The 18,474-nt window shown below is 43.4% G+C and overlaps 1 protein-coding gene across 1 annotated transcript; it reads right to left on the bottom strand.

Moving 5' to 3' along the window:
* Window positions 1–507: 507 nt before the first annotated feature.
* On the bottom strand, window positions 508–18,140 carry LOC115131110 (delta-type opioid receptor-like). Its single transcript, XM_029662717.2, has 4 exons — window positions 18,022–18,140; window positions 17,468–17,769; window positions 4,979–5,331; window positions 508–4,082 (listed from the first exon to the last, which is right to left on the bottom strand). Exons 2-4 carry the CDS (start codon window positions 17,704–17,706, stop codon window positions 3,547–3,549), a joined length of 1,128 nt encoding a protein of 375 aa, XP_029518577.2. The 5' UTR covers window positions 17,707–17,769; window positions 18,022–18,140; the 3' UTR covers window positions 508–3,546.
* Between the last annotated feature and the right edge of the window lie 334 nt (window positions 18,141–18,474).

Genomic DNA, 18,474 nt, shown 5'->3' with positions numbered 1-18,474 from the left:
ATTGATATCATAAAACGAACAACTTGACACAAAGGAGATAGCTCCAGACGTCAACGTTGATGTAAGCCCTCTGTCAAATTTGAAGAAAAAAAAACATTCAAGTCCAGGAATTTCACATGAGCCTGTCTCAAGTCACCTACAGTAACTCTTCTTAACGAACATGTTTCCAGTGAGCAGAAATAGGTTGAAAATACATTTTTAACGTCGTTACAGCATCTTTTCAACGCCCTTTTAAACAAATTTAGCTCACTGGGAAGTTTGTTGGCTTCTCAATGTCCCCCGAGCAATGTCCCCCGAGCATTTGACTAGGGTCAAACAGCACAATTATACATGCTTGACTTTGGGTTTGGCAAGGCTGTATTTTGATAAATGTGAGCGCTGAATTGACCCCAGTGTCCACGTTGTAGTATCAAACCTTTACTTCTGACTGGAGATGCTTTATCCTGGACGTAAAAGGCACACATATATATATATATATATATATATATATATATATATGTGTTTTTGTTGTTGTATATCATATTTTACATTTGTGTGACTGTTATTGTCTATCAGTGTTTCAGTGCTTTTGTTACTTGTCGTGTTTTATGTTTTTGTGTGGAACCCAGGAAGAATTGCTGCTGCTTCGGCAAAACATACGGCCCGGAAACATACAGAATGACAAACTTGCATCACAAAAAAAAGTGCCACCCTCTTCCCCATATAGTGCACTACTTTTGACCAGGGTCCATGGATTACATATGCAATATATAAGGAATAGGGTGCTATTTGGGATGCATACCAGATAAATACAGTAAGATAAATAGATACATTAAAAACAAAAATGGACCAAAAAAATAAAGTCAATAAGATATGTAAATAAGTAGTCAACTACATTCATTCATAGAATATAGCAAATAAAACTCTAAGCATAACACATTTTTTGTAGTGAATTTTCATCAGCAGCTACACTCACCGGCCAGTTTATTAGGTAGACACATCTAGTACCAGGTCGGACCCCCCTTTGCCAACAGAACAGCCTGAATTATTCGGGCCATGGATTCTACAAGGTGTTGGAAATGTTCCACAGGGATGTTGGTCCATGCTGATGCAGTGGCATCACGCAGTTGCTGCAGTTTGGATGGAGGTACAATCATGCTTCGAACAGCCCGTTCCATCTCATCCCAAAGATACTCTATTGGGTTTGGTCAGCAACAATGTTCAGATACGTTGTGGCGTTCAAGCGTTTCTTAATTGGAATCAAGGGACATAACGTGTGCCAGGAAAACATTCCCCACACCATTACACCACCGTTACCAGCCTGTATCGTTGACACCAGGCAGAATGGGCTCATGCTGCTTACGCCAAATCCTGGCTGCCATCACTATGACGCAACAGGAACTGAGATTCATCGGATCAGGCAATGTTTTTCCACTCCTCAATTGTCCAGTGTTGGTGATCATGTTCCCACTGGAGACCCTTCTTGTTTTTAGCTGATAGGAGTGAAACCCAGTGTGGCCGTCTACTGCAAACGTGATAGCAACAGCCCCTCCGTGACAAAGATCGACGAGTTCTGCACACCACTGTTGTACTGCACCGTTATTTGTCTGTTTATGGCTCCCGCCTGTCAGCTTAGACAATTCTTGCCATTTGCCTTCGACCTCTCTCATGAACGAGCTGTTATCAACCGCAGGACTGCCGCCGACTGGATGTTTTTTGTTTGTCGCACTATTCTCCAAGACACTGTCGTGCGTGAGGGCAGCCGTTTCTGAAATACTGGATCTGGAGCGCCTGGCACCGACGATCATACCACGCTCAAAGTTGCTTAGGTCACTTGTTTTGCCCATTCTAACGTTCAATCGATTAGTAACTGAATGCCTTGATGCCTGTCTGCCTGCTTTATATAGCAAGCCATGGCCACGTGGCTCACTGTCTGTAGGAGCGATCCATTTCTATGAACATGGTGATGTACCTAATAAACTGGCCAGGGAGTATATTACAAGGCAAAATGTCTAACACCCAATACTTTCTATGTCCCTGAGGATTTCATCAACATGTATAAAGGATATTCTGACTGACTCCTTTCCAGCAGCTCTTTAGTAGCTCCCATCCTGCAGACCACCATGCCAAGGCCTGTGTTTCATCTCCATAGAATACAAGCTTTCCCTAGCCCCAAAAATATAAATAGATAGGACCTCTATACCAGGCGCTGTCAGAGGAAGGCCCTAAAAATGGTCAAAGACTCCAGCCACCCTAGTCATAGACCGTTCTCTCTGCTACCGCACGGCAAGCGGTACCGGAGCGCCAATTCTAGGTCCAAGAGGCTTCTAAACAGCTTCTACCCCCAAGCCATCCTGACCAGCTACCCAGACTATTTGCATTGCCCCCCCTCCCCCTCTACACTGCTGCTACTCTCTGTTATTATCTATGCATAGTTACCTTAATAACTCTACCTACATGTACATATTACTTCGACACCGGTGCCCCCGCACATTGACTCTGTACCGGTACCCCCTGTATATAGTCCCACTATTGTTATTTACTGCTGCTCTTTAAATATTTGTTTATCTCTTACTTTTTTTTTAGGTATTTTCTTGATTAAGGGCTTGTACATAAGCATTTCACTGTAAGGTCTGCATACACCTGTTGTATTTGGCGCATGTGACAAATCAAATTGGTTTTGACTTACATTTACATTTACATTTAAGTCATTTAGCAGACGCTCTTATCCAGAGCGACTTACAAATTGGTGCGTTCACCTTAAGACATCCAGTGGAACAGCCACTTTACAATAGTGCATCTAAATCTTTTAAGGGGGGGGTGAGAAGGATTACTTTATCCTATCCTAGGTATTCCTGAAAGAGGTGGGGTTTCAGGTGTCTCCGGAAACTTGAACTTGGACTTGAAAAATACTACGGTTTTTGTGTTATCATGCCATTTTTTTTTCTTATTTTCAATGACGGCCTAGGAACAGTGGGTTAACTGCCTTGTTCTACCTGCCACCCATAAGGGTGCCCCACTCCCAAAGGAGGTAATAGATCTCTGCACCACATACACATTGGTTGGTAGAGACAGATATGGCAAAAATAGATGGATGTGCCTATCCCAGGTTGCCCCTTTAAAGCGCTTCCCCAATCATTATTGATGTTTTGTCAAGGATAACTATTTCATTGAATGGCAGAGGCTAGAAGGAGGATGTTGCATCTTGCAATCCAATTAGAACTGTGCAGATGCAGAGTCAGCATAACAAGTAACTATGAAGGAACACAGTAAAACTGAGATAATATAGGTTCTTATCATTCACTATAGTTGGCATGTGGCATGTTTTTTTCCCCCTCTTGATGTGTGCAAATAAATTTGACATCAAAGAATAATGATTTATCCTTTTCTAAGTGTGAGGAATCAGACCATTGATTTGGGCCTAACAGTAAAACAAATGGAACAAACACCAGTCATCTAAATTAGCATTGTTGTGTGTGCTTACATTCCTGATGTCACCTGGGTTAGGCCCAGATCATTGGAGTCTTCCTTTCCAACGCGGGAAATGGAAGACATCTCCATGGCTAGTCATGCCGGCTTTCTAGTCCCATCTGGGTTCTCCAGTGGAAGTGGGGCCTCCCTTCCTCCCCTCACGGTGCTCCTGTTGTTCTTCCCTGAGGCATTGTCCCCCTTCAGCTTTTTAGGCAGGCAGAAGTCCTTGAAGCACCTCTTGAAGTTCTCATCCAGGAAGGCATAGAGGACGGGGTTGAGGCTGCTGTTGGTGTAGCCCAGCGCCACGCAGAAGAAGTAGGCGGCCATGACGGCGGTGGTCTCGGGCACGCTCACCAGCGCCTTGACCAGGATGAAGATGTGGATGGGCGTCCAGCACACTACGAACACCACGACCACCACCATGACCAGGCGGGTGATGCGCCGCAGCTGCCGGTCCTTTTCCCGGGAGCCCGAGAGGAGACGCACGCTCTTGAGTCGCAGCACCATGAGGGTGTAACACACGGTGATGATGAGCACGGGCACCACGAAGGCAAACACAAACACACAGACCTTCATCAAGGTGTCCCAGTACACGTACGGTTCCGGGAACTGCAAGGCACACTCCGTGGTTCCTAGAGGGAGTGGAGGGAGGGGAGGGGAGGTCGAGAAAGAAAAAGCACTGATGAATGCACCTACGCTCAAGCAAAGTGTTCTGAGAACACATAACATTTCACGCTGTGTCTGGTTCATCTCTCACTCTTTGACACTGTTATGGAACGGCTAATGCGCACTCAAAAAGGGAACATCCTACTAATAGCGCAGATATTTTTTTTCACTTATCCACAACTCCATCTGTATTCAGAAACAATATGTGGTGTAAGGATAACGGCAAGCTCATTACCAACAGATGGCTTAGACGTAATGCATTTCCCCTCAACAAAATAGAGGAGAGAAGGTCTGTATTAGACCTTTATGTTCTGGGATTAGACGGGCACTTCTGCACTTTGATTCACCCCACCTAAGGAATCTGAGAGTAAAAACGAAATGAACCAACTCAATCTGTGCACAGTGTAAGGCATGTTCATTATGTTCTCTTGGGACAATTTCACCCATAAGAACTGTGTGTGTGTGTGTGTGTGTGTGTGTGTGTCTCTGTGTGTGTGTGTGTCTCTGTGTGTGTGTGTGTGTGTGTGTGTGTGTGTGTGTCCCTGCGTACGTGCATATTCAAGCATTCATGTTTGTGTGCGTGCTTCATGAGTGTGTGTGTGTGCTTCATTAGTGTGTGTGTGTGTATGTGTGTGTGTCTCTGTGTGTGTGTGTGTGTGTGTGTGTGTGTGTGTGTGTGTGTGTGTGTGTGTGTGTGTGTGTGTGTGTGTGTGTGTGTGTGCCTGCGTACGTGCATATTCAAGCATTCATGTTTGTGTGCGTGCTTCATGAGTGTGTGTGTGTGCTTCATTAGTGTGTGTGTGTGTATGCGTGCTTTTATGATTTAGTGTGTGCCGGCATGTATGCATACCAGCGCTCTCACCATTGTTGGACTGGGTGCCACCCAGTAACAGTGCTGGTACCCCTGCTGCAGAGGACAGCATCCAGATACATATGTTGATGATCTTGGCTTTGATCGGTGTCCGGAAGTCCAGGGCCTTGACCGGGTGGCAGACGGCGACATAGCGGTCCACACTCATCATGGTCAGGGTGAAGATGCTGGTAAACATGTTGTAGTAGTCGATGGAGATGAACACCTTACACACCACCTCGCCAAACGGCCACGAGTTCAACAGGTAGTCAGTACTCTGGAAAGGCATCGTCGTGGTGACCAGGGCGTCGGCCAGAGCCAGGTTAAAGATGTAAATGTTGGTGGCTGTCTTCATCTTTGTATACCTGTTTCAAAACAGAGTCAAGAATGGAGGGTAGAATGTGTTAGGTCCACATCCGAGTTTAAATACAAATTGAAATCATCTGAAATACTCTATCTGGGCTTGATTCAGCTTGTCTGGCACAGTGGAACTCCAGTGCAAACTCCATCCATCTGGCAGACTAGAGCAGCCTTTTTCAAACCTGTCCTCGGGGACCCCAAGACGTTTAAGTCATGGGTAACTGCAACTCAACATGGCTGCGGGAACATGGGTGTGTCAACATAGACGGGCGTATCAACACAAGTGAGTGTATGGAAAGCGAACAGCTAATTGGGCAGATTTGTTGCCACTCAATACTGTTTCTGTGAGCGAGAGCATCCTATACTGACGGTATGAGGTCAATATCCTTCAGGATACCCGGGCCAGGTCGATTAGAAAGGCCTGCTCGCTGAAGTCTTTTAGGGAGCATTTGACAGTGATGCGGGGTGGTTGTTTGACCATGGACCCATTACGCACGCAGGCAATGAGGCAGTGATCGCTGAGATCCTGGTTGAAGACAGCAGGAGTGTATTTAGAGGGCAAGTTGGTCAGGATGATATCTAAGAGGGTGCCGATGGTTATGGATTTAGGGTTGTACCTGGTAGGTTCCTTGATAATTTGTGTGAGATTGAGGGCATCTACCTTAGATTGTAGGACGGCTGGGGTGTTAAGCATATCCCAGTATAGGTCACCTAACAGTACGAACTCTGAAGATAGATGGGGGGCAATCAATTCACATATGGTGTCCAGGGCACAGCTGGGGGCTGAGGGGGTCTATAACAAGCGGCAACGGTTGTTATAAACAAGACTTGTTTCTGGAAAGGTGGATTTTTAAAAGTAGAAGCTCAAATTATTTGGACACAGACCTGGATAGTATGACAGAACTCTGCAGGCTATCTCTGCAGTAGATTGCAACTCCGCCCCTTTGGCAGTTCTATCTTGCCGGAAATTGTTGTAGTTGGGGCTGGAAATTTCAGGATTTTTGGTGGCCTTCCTAAGCCAGGTTTCAGACACGGCTAAGACATCCGGGTTGGCGGAGTGTGCTAAAGCAGTGAATAAAACAAACTTAGGGAGGAGGCTTCTGATGTTAATATGCATGAAACCAAGGCTTTTACGGTTACATAAGTCAACAAATGAGAACACCTGGGCAATGGGAGTGGTGCTGGGGGATGCATGCCCTGGGTTAACCTTTACATCACCAGAGGAACAGAGGAGGAGTAGGATAAGGGTACGGGTAAAGGCTAAAAGAACTGGTCGTCTAGTGCATTCGAAACAGAGAGTAAAAGGAGCAGATTCAAATCAAATCAAATCAAATTTTATTTGTCACATACACATGGTTAGCAGATGTTAATGCGAGTGTAGCGAAATGCTTGTGCTTCTAGTTCCGACAATGCAGTGATAACCAACAAGTAATCTAACTAACAATTCTAAAACTACTGTCTTATACACAGTGTAAGGGGATAAAGAATATGTACATAAGGATATATGAATGAGTGATGGTACAGAGCAGCATACAGTAGATGGTATCGAGTACAGTATATACATATGAGATGAGTATGTAGACAAAGTAAACAAAGTGGCATAGTTAAAGTGGCTAGTGATGCATGTATTACATAAGGATGCAGTCGATGATGTAGAGTACAGTATATACGTATGCATATGAGATGAATAATGTAGGGTAAGTAACATTATATAAGGTAGCATTGTTTAAAGTGGCTAGTGATATATTTACATCATTTCCCATCAATTCCCATTATTAAAGTGGCTGGAGTTGGGTCAGTGTCAATGACAGTGTGTTGGCAGCAGCCACTCAATGTTAGTGGTGGCTGTTTAACAGTCTGATGGCCTTGAGATAGAAGCTGTTTTTCAGTCTCTCGGTCCCAGCTTTGATGCACCTGTACTGACCTCGCCTTCTGGATGATAGCGGGGTGAACAGGCAGTGGTTCGGGTGGTTGATGTCCTTGATGATCTTTATGGCCTTCCTGTAACATCGGGTGGTGTAGGTGTCCTGGAGGGCAGGTAGTTTTCCCCCGGTGATGCGTTGTGCAGACCTCACTACCCTCTGGAGAGCCTTACGGTTGAGGGCGGAGCAGTTGCCGTACCAGGCGGTGATACAGCCCGACAGGATGCTCTCGATTGTGCATCTGTAGAAGTTTGTGAGTGCTTTTGGTGACAAGCCGAATTTCTTCAGCCTCCTGAGGTTGAAGAGGCGCTGCTGCGCCTTCTTCACGACGCTGTCAGTGTGAGTGGACCAATTCAGTTTGTCTGTGATGTGTATGCCGAGGAACTTAAAACTTGCTACCCTCTCCACTACTGTTCCATCGATGTGGATAGGGGGGTGTTCCCTCTGCTGTTTCCTGAAGTCCACAATCATCTCCTTAGTTTTGTTGGCGTTGAGTGTGAGGTTATTTTCCTGACACCACACTCCGAGGGCCCTCACCTCCTCCCTGTAGGCCGTCTCGTCGTTGTTGGTAATCAAGCCTACCACTGTTGTGTCGTCCGCAAACTTGATGATTGAGTTGGAGGCGTGCGTGGCCACGCAGTCGTGGGTGAACAGGGAGTACAGGAGAGGGCTCAGAACGCACCCTTGTGGGGCCCCCGTGTTGAGGATCAGCGGGGAGGAGATGTTGTTGCCTACCCTCACCACCTGGGGGCGGCCCGTCAGGAAGTCCAGTACCCAGTTGCACAGGGCGGGGTCGAGACCCAGGGTCTCGAGCTTGATGACGAGCTTGGAGGGTACTGTGGTGTTGAATGCCGAGCTGTAGTCGACGAACAGCATTCTCACATAGGTATTCCTCTTGTCCAGGTGGGTTAGGGCAGTGTGCAGTGTGGTTGAGATTGCATCGTCTGTGGACCTATTTGGGCGGTAAGCAAATTGGAGTGGGTCTAGGGTGTCAGGTAGGGTGGAGGTGATATGGTCCTTGACTAGTCTCTCAAAGCACTTCATGATGACGGAAGTGAGTGCTACGGGGCGGTAGTCGTTTAGCTCAGTTACCTTAGCTTTCTTGGGAACAGGAACAATGGTGGCCCTCTTGAAGCATGTGGGAACAGCAGATTTCTGGCCGTGGACGAATAGATTCAAGGCATAATGTACAGACAAGGGTATGGTAGGATGTGAGTACAGTGGAGGTAAACCTAGGCATTGAGTGACGATGAGAAAGGTTTTGTCTCTAGAGGCACCAGTTAAGCCAGGTGAGGTCACTGCATGTGTGGGGGGGTGGGACAAAAGGGCTATCTAAGGCCTATTGGGCAGGGCTGGGTGCTCTACAGTGAAATAAGACAATAATCACAAATCAAAACAGCAATAGACAAGGAATATATTGACATTAGGGAGAGGCATGTGTAGCCGAGTGATCATAAGGTCCAATGAGTAGCAATAGGTGAGTCATGGAGCCAATTCAGTAGCCGCTACTACGCTAGGCGAGCTGGAGACACGGCGATTCAGACAGCTAGTGGGCCGGGGCTAGCAGATGGGCCTTTGGCGACATCACAATGGAAGAGCCTGTTGAAACCACCAGACCAGTTGTGATGGATCGGCAGGGCTCCGTGTCGGCAGTAAAGGGTCCAGGCCAATTGGCAAAAGAGGTATTGTAGCCCAATAATTGGCTGGTGGACCTCTTCGGCTGGCCGGATGATGGGCCTAGCTCGAGGCTAGCTCAAGGCTAACTGGTGCTTGCTTCGGGACAGAGATGTCAGCCACTCGGATTGCAGCTTGCTGATCTGGTGTAAAGTTTCAGAGTTTGCGGTAGGAATCCGGAGATGTGGTAGAGAAAAAGCAGTTCAATATGCTCTGGAATAGTAAATGATATTGGGTGAGGCTGCAGGAGAGTATACTCTGTGTAGACTGGCAGGTATTGAGCCATCGAGAACAGCCATCTTCTATGGCTGGCTGAATTTAAAAACAACACCGCTCATTCAAAACCGTCTAGTAATAATAGGTGAGGAACGCTAGCAGTGGTAGAACTGACTCACCAGCATTTTAGTAAGCATTTTTAAGTTAGTTGGCTAGCTCTGATCAACAGGGGGTTCCGGTTCTAAAGTATAAGAATAGTAAATCCATCTTGTTTGTTTGCAAACCACATTGAACAGTGAGGCGGGTTGCAGGAGAGTATACTCAGTCCATAGATGGAAAGTGAGATTAAAATTTAGATAAATAAAGCAATATTTTCTTATGGCTCTGTCAAATCAATTTTCATAGACACAAAAGAAAATGATATTTACATAACATGAACATTAAATGAAAGGGACAAGACAAAAGTGGGCTAAACATTTTCTATCATCCGACTGAAATATTTTTAAAATATAATTATTGAAATACAAAAAAATAAAGCCATCTTGGAACAGCCATCTTCTACGTTAGTTCCCCTAAACAGCTACGTAAACAAACTATCAGTCCCGATAAAACCAGCATCACCACACAGGAACTGACCAATGTCAGCCAAACTGGTAACTCTTTCATGGTCTGGCAACTGAAAGTGGTTTCGCATCTCGTCTCCCACAGAGTCAGTGAGCCTTCACTTTCCATAACATTTAAAGAATTTAAAAACAACACCGCTCCTTCAAAACCGTCTAACTAATCACATAGTACTGATGTTACGCCCATCGCCGATGATCCACCCACTTATTTCACCATGCCCACTTCCAGACACATTTCACGTAGGCAGTTACCACATAGAGATAGATAGAGGACTCTAGTGCCCAAAATACCATTTTAGCATTCAAGGAGTCCGCTCCTGTGTCACCATTTTTAAGCTCCATCTCATTTACACATCTTGTCAAAACTGTGGTGGACTTCACCTTAGGTTGGAGTCCATGGGTGACAACTGGGCAATGTCAGAAAGGATCAGCCAAGGAATATGCAATAAAATTCAATCTTTTAGATTGATGGACAACTGGTCAATCAACAGTTGCCTTTTTTTCTGGGGATCAGTTTTGATGAAATCCCCTCCGTAAAAACATTCCATAATGGCAGATGGCACTAAATCGAGATTTGACATTCTGGACTTTGTTTTCCATACCTGTTCAAACAACACACCTCAGGTTTTCCAGGTGGTAGTTTGAAATGTATCCACCTTCCGTTTGCCATTTTTGATGGGTATCTGAAAGTTAATTTTACATCTTGTTTGTTTGCAAACCTTTGCATTGTGGGAAAAGTAGCTAGTTCTTAATAATAAATCAAGAAGCAAATTGACTACTTCAAAATGGATATTGCCTCAATGGTACTGCCAATGCGCTCAAAAATCCCATAATGAGGCAGATACAATGATGCAATGTCTATCTAAGTCTATGTGTTATCCATACTTGGGATGTTTCACAATTTTGTTGTAGACCTGTACTAGCACACCTGATTCAAGGGCTTGATGATTAGTTTAATCATTTAAATCAAGTGTGCTGGTCATGGAATAGTTTAAATACAATTAAAATAGTGGTTGGGTCCAAAAGTATTTGAAAGATTTCAAATAGTATTTGAACTCAGGTGATGTAAGATTGTTATTGACAGTTAATTAAATAACTTGATGAAACCCAATGGGAAAACTCATCCATCTGTTAAATTGTTATCATCTCGGCTGGTGATTCTATTGATAGTCCCAACAACACGAGGCAGACTAAAAGTAATTAAATTCTCATTCAAGGTATTTTTATCTGTAAACAACTATACATGTAACTAGGGGAGAAAATGACAACAGTCATGTACTGTATAAATGAGTAAAGTCATTTCTGTCTGATATTTTGATATGGAGAAAAAAAACCTTGGCAGGGCTAGCTTAGCAGCTGTCATACTTTTAAACACCCACACCAGTTGAAATCCACTTTTTCAAGCTGAAAGATGATGGCCAGAGCTTACCCATGATGTTGCACAAAAATTTAAGTCAATAAGTCATTGTTTTAGTCAAAGTATAATACACTACATGACCATAAGTATGTGGACACCTGCTCGTCGAACATCTCATTCCAAAATCATGGGCATTAAAATGGAGTTGGTCCCCCCTTTGCTGCTATAACAGCCTCCACTCGTTAGGGAAGACTTTCCACTAGATGTTGGAACATTGCTGCGGGGACTTGCTTACATTCAGCCACAAGCATTAGTGAGGTCAGGCACTGATGTTGGGCGATTAGACCTGGTTCGCAGTTGGTGTTCCAATTCATCCCAAAGGTGTTCGATGGGGTTGATGTCAGGGCTTTTTGCAGGCCAGTCAAGTTTTTCCACACCAATCTTGACAAACCATTTCTGTATGGACATCTTTTTGTGCATGGGAGCATTGTCATACTGAAACAGGAAACAGCCTTCCCCAAACTGTTGCCACAGAGTTGGAAGCACAGAATCGAACAGAATTTCATTGTATGCTGTTGAATCAAGATTTCCCTTCACTGGAACTAAGGGGCCTAGCCCAAACCATGAAAAACAGCCCCAGACCATTAATCTTCCTCCACCAAACTTTACAGTTGGCACTATGCATTGGGGCAGGTAGCATTCTCCTGGCATCCGCCAAACCCAGATTTGTCCATTGGACATGCCAGATGATGAAGCGTGATTCATCACTACAGAGAAAGCGTTTCCACTGCTCCAGAGTCCAATGGTGGCGAGCTTTACACCACTCCAGCAGACACTTGGCATTGCGCATGGTGATGTTAGGTTTGTGTGCGGCTGCTAGGCCATGGAAAACCATTTCATAAAGCTCCCGACGAACATTTATTGTGCTGAAGTTGCTTTGAGAGGCAGTTTGGAACTCAGTAGTGAGTGTTGCGACTGAAGACAGACAATTTTTACGCACTACACTCTAAAGCACTCGACGGTCCCGTTCTGTGAGCTTGTGTGGCCTACCACTTCACTGCTGAGCCGTTGTTGCTCATACAGTAGACATTTCCGCTTTACAAAACAGCACTTACTGTTGGCCTGGGCAGTTCTAGCAGTGCAGAAATATGACGAACTGGCATGTTGAAAAGGTGACATCCTATGATGGTACCATGTTGAAAGTCACAGAGCTCTTCAGTGAGGCCATTCTACTGCCAATGTTTGTCTATGGGGATTGCATGGCTGTGTGCTCGATTTTATACACCTGTCAGCAACGGGTGTGGTTAAAATGGCCAAATCCACAAATTTGAAGGGTTGTCCACGTACTTGTGTATATATGGTGTATATTTGGGTTTGAAGTGACAAATCTGAACTACATAAAATAATTTTTTACTCCATAAATTTTCCCTGACACCCAAAAGTACTTGTTACATTTTGACAGGAAAATGGTCCAATTCACACACTTATCAAGAAAACATCCCTGGTCATCCCTACTGCCTCTGATCTGGCAGACTCACTAAACACAAATGCTTTGTTTGTAAATTATGTCTGAGTGTTGGAGTGTTCCCTTAGCTTCCCCGTCCAATATATACAGTATATATATATATATATATATTTTTTTTTTTTACAAATTGTGCTGTCTGCTTTGCTTAAAAAGGAAGTTGAAATCATTTTTCTTTTTCCTTTTGATACTTATTAAGTATATTTAAAACCAAATAGTTTTCAACTTTTACTCAAGCAGTATTTTACTGGGTGACTTTCACTTTTGTCATTTTCAATTAAAGTGTCTTTTCTTTTACTCAAGTATGATAATTGAGCACTTTTTCCACCACTGGTGATTTACGATCATGAGCAAAGTCATTGTAGCCTATCATTTCACTTCCCCTGTGAAAACCGCGAGCTTCATCTTATTCTTTCAAATTACTTCTATGGTGGATTCGCGGCCTCAATTTAAGGAAGGCGCCACAACTTTGGAGATAACAATAGATGGCGAAGTCAAAGATAGGCCAGTGGTTTCCATCTGTGGTCAAGTTTTCCCTATATCAATGCTTATGATAAATCCAGCTCCAGGTCCAACCATAGAGCCATCTGGCTAATCGTTTGAATATGGTGTAGTACATTTTTTTTTTAAACAAGAGATAAGATTAGCTAGCCAGATTAGGTTAGCATGCTAGATAGTTACACTGACAGCTGTAAGTGCCCTATTTGTTGATGTTTATCAACTCCGTGAGGAAATTCCCACACCCAATTCGTGAATATGTATAAGTAACCTTCATCATTCTTCGGGGGTGGAACCTAAACATACATTTCACTTGAGGCTGCTAGGGGACGGCTCATAATAATGCCTGGAATCGGAGCGAATGGAATGGCATCAAACACATATATACCAAAATGAACGAATGGCGGGAAACAACGTAATTGCGCATTACATGACGCATTCTCAGTAGGATGAGCTGAGTATGCTGATATTTGTTGCTTAATGCATTATTTATTCTAGAAACAGTATGTCCTAAAGAGCATGTAGTACGATTAGTACACAGTTTATGTAAGAAGTAGGCAAGACAGATTAGGCAAGAGAGCCATTAATTATTTAAGTAATAAGGCACAAGGAGGTGGGGTATATGGCCAATGTACCACGGCAAAGGACTGTTCTTACGCACGACGTGGTATATAGGCCGTATACCACAAACCCCCGAGGTGCCTTATTGCTATTATAAACTGGTTTCAAACGTAATTAGAGCAGTAAAAATAAATGTTTTTTCATAATAGTGGTATATGGTCTGATATACCACGGTGTCAGACAATCAGCATTCAGGGCTCGAACAACCCCGTTTATAATGAAGAATATAGGCTCTATAGTGCCTTTGGAAAGTATTCAGACCCCTTGACTTTTTCCCACATTTTGTTATGTTACAGCCTTATTCTAAAATATATTAAATAGTTTATTCTCCTCATCAATCTACACACAATAACCCATAATGACAAAGCCAAAAACAGGTTTTAAGACATTTTTGCAAATGTATTAAAACAAAAAAACAGATATCACATTTACATATGTATTCAGACCCTTTACTCAGTACTTTACTCAGTACTTTCGCAGCGATTACAGCATAGAGTATTCTTGGGTATGACTACAAACTTGGCACACCTGTATTTGGGGAGTTTCTCCCATTATTATCTGCAGATGCTCTCAAGCTCTGGATGGATGGGAACGTTGCTATTTTCAAGTCTCTCCAGAGATCTTTGATCTCGTTCAAGTCCAGGTTCTGGTTGGGCCACTCAAAGACATTCAGAGACTTGTCCCGAAGCCATTCCTGCATTGTCTTGGCTGTGTGCTTAGGGTCGTTGTCCTTTTGGAAGGTGAACCTTCGCCCCAGTCGGAGGTCCTGAGCGCTCTGGAGCAGGTTTTCATCAAAGATCTCTCTGTACTTTGCTCCATTCATCTTTGCCTCAATCCTGTCTAGTCTCCCAGTCTCTGCCACTGAAAAACATCCCCACAGCATGATGCTGCCACCACCATGCTTCTAGGCACGGTGCCAGGTTTCCCCCAGACATTACACTTGGCATTCAGGCCAAAGAGTTCAATCTTGGTTTCATCAGACCAGAGAATCTTGTTTCTCATGGTCTGAAAATCTTTAGGTTGCCTTTTGGCAAACTCCAAGAGGGCTGACATGTGCCTTTTACTGAGAAGTGGCTTCTGACTGGCCACTCTACCATAAAGGCCTGATTGGTGAGTGCTGCAGAGATGGTTGTCCTTCTGGACAAATCAAAGTATATTTTAGATGATAGATTCTTCAAAGTAACCACTCTTTGCCTTGATGATAGCTTTGCACACTCTTGGCATTCTCTCAACCAGATTCATGAGGTAGTCAGTCACAAAAACCATCAAGCACTATGATGAAACTGGCTCTCATGAGGACTGCCACAGGAAAGGAAGACCCAGAGTTACCTCTGTTGCAGAGGATAAATTCATTAGAGTTACTAGCCTCAGAAATTGCAGCCCAAATAAATGCTTCACAGAGTTCAAGTAACAGACACATCTCAACATCAACTGTTCAGAGGAGTATGCGTGCATCAGGCCTTCATGGTCAAATTGCTGCAAAGAAACCACTACTAAAGGACACCAATAATAATAAGAGACTTGATTGGACCAAGAAACACGAGCAATGGACATTAGACCCGTGGAAATCTGTCCTTTGTTCTGATGAGTCTAAATTAGAGAATTTTGGTTCCAATCGTGTCGGATGATCTCAGCATGTGGTTCCCACCGTGAAGCATGGAGGAGGTGTGATGGTGTGGGGGTGCTTTGCTGGTGACACTATCTGTGAATTATCTATTATTCAAGGCACACTTAAACATCATGGCTACCACAGCATTCTGCAGAGATACGCAATCCCATCTGGTTTGCACTTAGTGGGACTATCATTTGTTTTTCAACAGGACAAATGACCCAAAACACCTCAAGGAGAGTGATGGAGTGCTGCATCAAATCACCCGGCCTCCACAATCAACCGACCTCAAACCAATTGAGATGTTTTGGGATGAGTTGGACCGTAGAGTGAAGGAAAAGCAGCCAACAAGTGCTCAGCATATGTGGGAACTTCTTCAAGACTGTTGGAAAAGTATTCCAAGTGAAGCTGGTTGAGAGAATGCCAAGAGTGTGCAAAGTTGTCATCAAGGCAAAGAGTGGTTACTTTGAAGAATCTATCATCTAAAATATACTTTGATTTGTCCAGAAGGACAACCATCTCTGCAGCACTCACCAATCAGGCCTTGAATGAGTAGGTGTGTCCAAACTTTTGACTGGTACTGTATATTTGCATATCGTTTAACCCTCTCATAAAAAGCATGTCTCTCATTTTGTCGCATTTTGCACCAAACATATTGTATGTTACCCATATGGTTCTGGTCAAATTGTGCACTATTTAGGGAATAGGGTGCCATTTGGGACACAACCATAGTGAAATCCTAGTCCTTAGGAGTACATGATAAAGTTACAGCCATTGCAGGGGTGATGAAGCCTCCATCTTCCAATGACTTCTGTCACAGGTGATTTATGGACAGACCCCAGTGAAATAACTCCATAACAACAGGACTGAAACCACAATCTTCCCTAAAATCAATCACAGCACTGTGGTGGTAATTTAACCACAAGAACAGGACTGAAACCATAATCTTCCCTAAAATCAATCACAGCACTGTGGTGGTAATTTAACCACAAGAACAGGACTGAAACCATAATCTTCCCTAAAATCAATCACAGCACTGTGGTGGTAATTTAACCACAAGAACAGGACTGAAACCATAATCTTCCCTAAAATCAATCACAGCACTGTGGTGGTAATTTAACCATAACAACAGAGACATGTTGCCACTTCAGTTCAGAAGTACAGTAGAGGAATTCCATTATGCCCATATGGTTATATGCTAATAAATCATATGAAATAAGGCATATTTGGATCCACTTTGCAAGTGCATTCAATTTCCTGATTGCTAAATGTATAATCTCTCCTGGACAGAAATTTGCGATAGAATTTGACTTCTGGGTAAACAAAATGACTAAATGTATAATTTAGGAAAATTCTATTAAGAAGAACATGTGTAAGATAAAAAATAAGTCAACCAGATAAAAAATATATATAAATTCTGAACTGAGCTGGCTACAAAAAAACGGATAGCTGAGAGTATCACATTTAGCTAACCAATAGAATTGAATTAACTTAGGGAGGTGACGGAATGGCCCTATGGAAGACAGGTAATGTGCGATCAATCTGATTTGCGGTAATTGTCTAGTCTGGAGCACTTTGTGAGGCGTTGGTGCAATGCACATGACACCAGCTCTGATTTATTTGTCTACACCACACAAATAAAACCCAATGAGGTGAAGGCATTATAGAGAACCCCTGGTTTTAAATTACACATTTAAAACACTTTTAAACATTGCCCCAGAAAAGTAGCATTCCAACTGTAAAAAAAGACCAATAGTAAAAAGGTATTGTTCCCTCCAATAGAACGGCACAGTATGGGTCATGATTGAAACAAAATAAACAACACATCATATAGTGTTTGTACACTTTGTACAATAAAGTTTAAACATGCACTTGCCACTGGGTGGCTCACAAGTGTTGCAGATGTCAGAAAGATGCACTTTTTGTTTTTTTGTGCTAAAATGTAGTCAGGTGTTTTGCATGGGCATCTTACTGTATTGTTGTATTTTTTTGCATACCCTTAATTTACCCAAAATCTTTAGCAATAGCCTATAAATTGTCAAAGTTGATATCAATGCAATATTGAGGTGAGTGAGCAAATAGATCACGATAAACCTTACCTGATGATAACGTACATGACGAGGCAGTTGCCCACCAGGCCCACCACGAACACCACGGAGTACACAGCTGTGATGATGGGGATGATTGGGGACATGGGATCCTCTTCCCAGTCAGAGTCAAAAGTCAGATTGTGACCTTCTGGGTATGCAGACTGCGAAGTAGCATTCATATAACAGTCTTCGACGAGCGCCGTGAGGCACTTGTCTTCTTTGAAAATTTCAACCGGGGTGCCTTCCATATTTGGTTATGCTTGACCACCTAAAGAAAAGGAGATAATGGGGCTACCAGCATATGCCTATGGCTATGCGGGAATGAAACCAGTGAGAGAGAAAAAATAACGATAAAAAAAGTTGAAGGTGTGCGTCAAATTATAATTCATAATTTACGTTTGTATATTAAACCAACTTTCCTATGTGCCTTTCAAAAAACGAATGGAAACGATCCAACTCCATTATATATACAGAGTAATTTAATCGTATTTTCACTGTGATAACACAATTAAAGTTTAATGCGTAATGCATAGTTTCACCAATCCGGGCAATTGGTAACTTACCCTCTGGATATTAGTTCCTTCTGTTCCTTTTTTTGTGTCTGTAAAATATGGAAATTATGCTGAGCGAAACGATGTTAGATCTTTGCTGTTTGATTGCAGAAGGATATGTCTCGCCAAACTTTGTAGAGCGGAGTATGAGAGAGACAAGCACAACACCGCGGCTCAGCGGAGACTCGAGCACACGCACAGCGCGGGCTGTGCCGCGCCCTCCCGCTCAAATATGACGTCAGAGAAATAACAATAACCTCAACATAGGATCTCTATGAACGTCAACATAGGATCTCTATGAGCCTCAACATAGGATCTCTATGAACCTCAACATAGGATCTCTATGAGTGTCAACATAGGATCTCTATGAACGTCAACATAGGATCTCTATGAACCTCAACATAGGATCTCTATGAGTGTCAACATAGGATCTCTATGAACCTCAACATAGGATCTCTATGAACC

This window comes from Oncorhynchus nerka, linkage group LG6, assembly GCF_034236695.1.
Source record: "Oncorhynchus nerka isolate Pitt River linkage group LG6, Oner_Uvic_2.0, whole genome shotgun sequence".
Taxonomy (NCBI): Eukaryota; Metazoa; Chordata; class Actinopteri; order Salmoniformes; family Salmonidae; genus Oncorhynchus; species Oncorhynchus nerka.
This window is presented reverse-complemented; position numbering and strand designations above follow the sequence as displayed.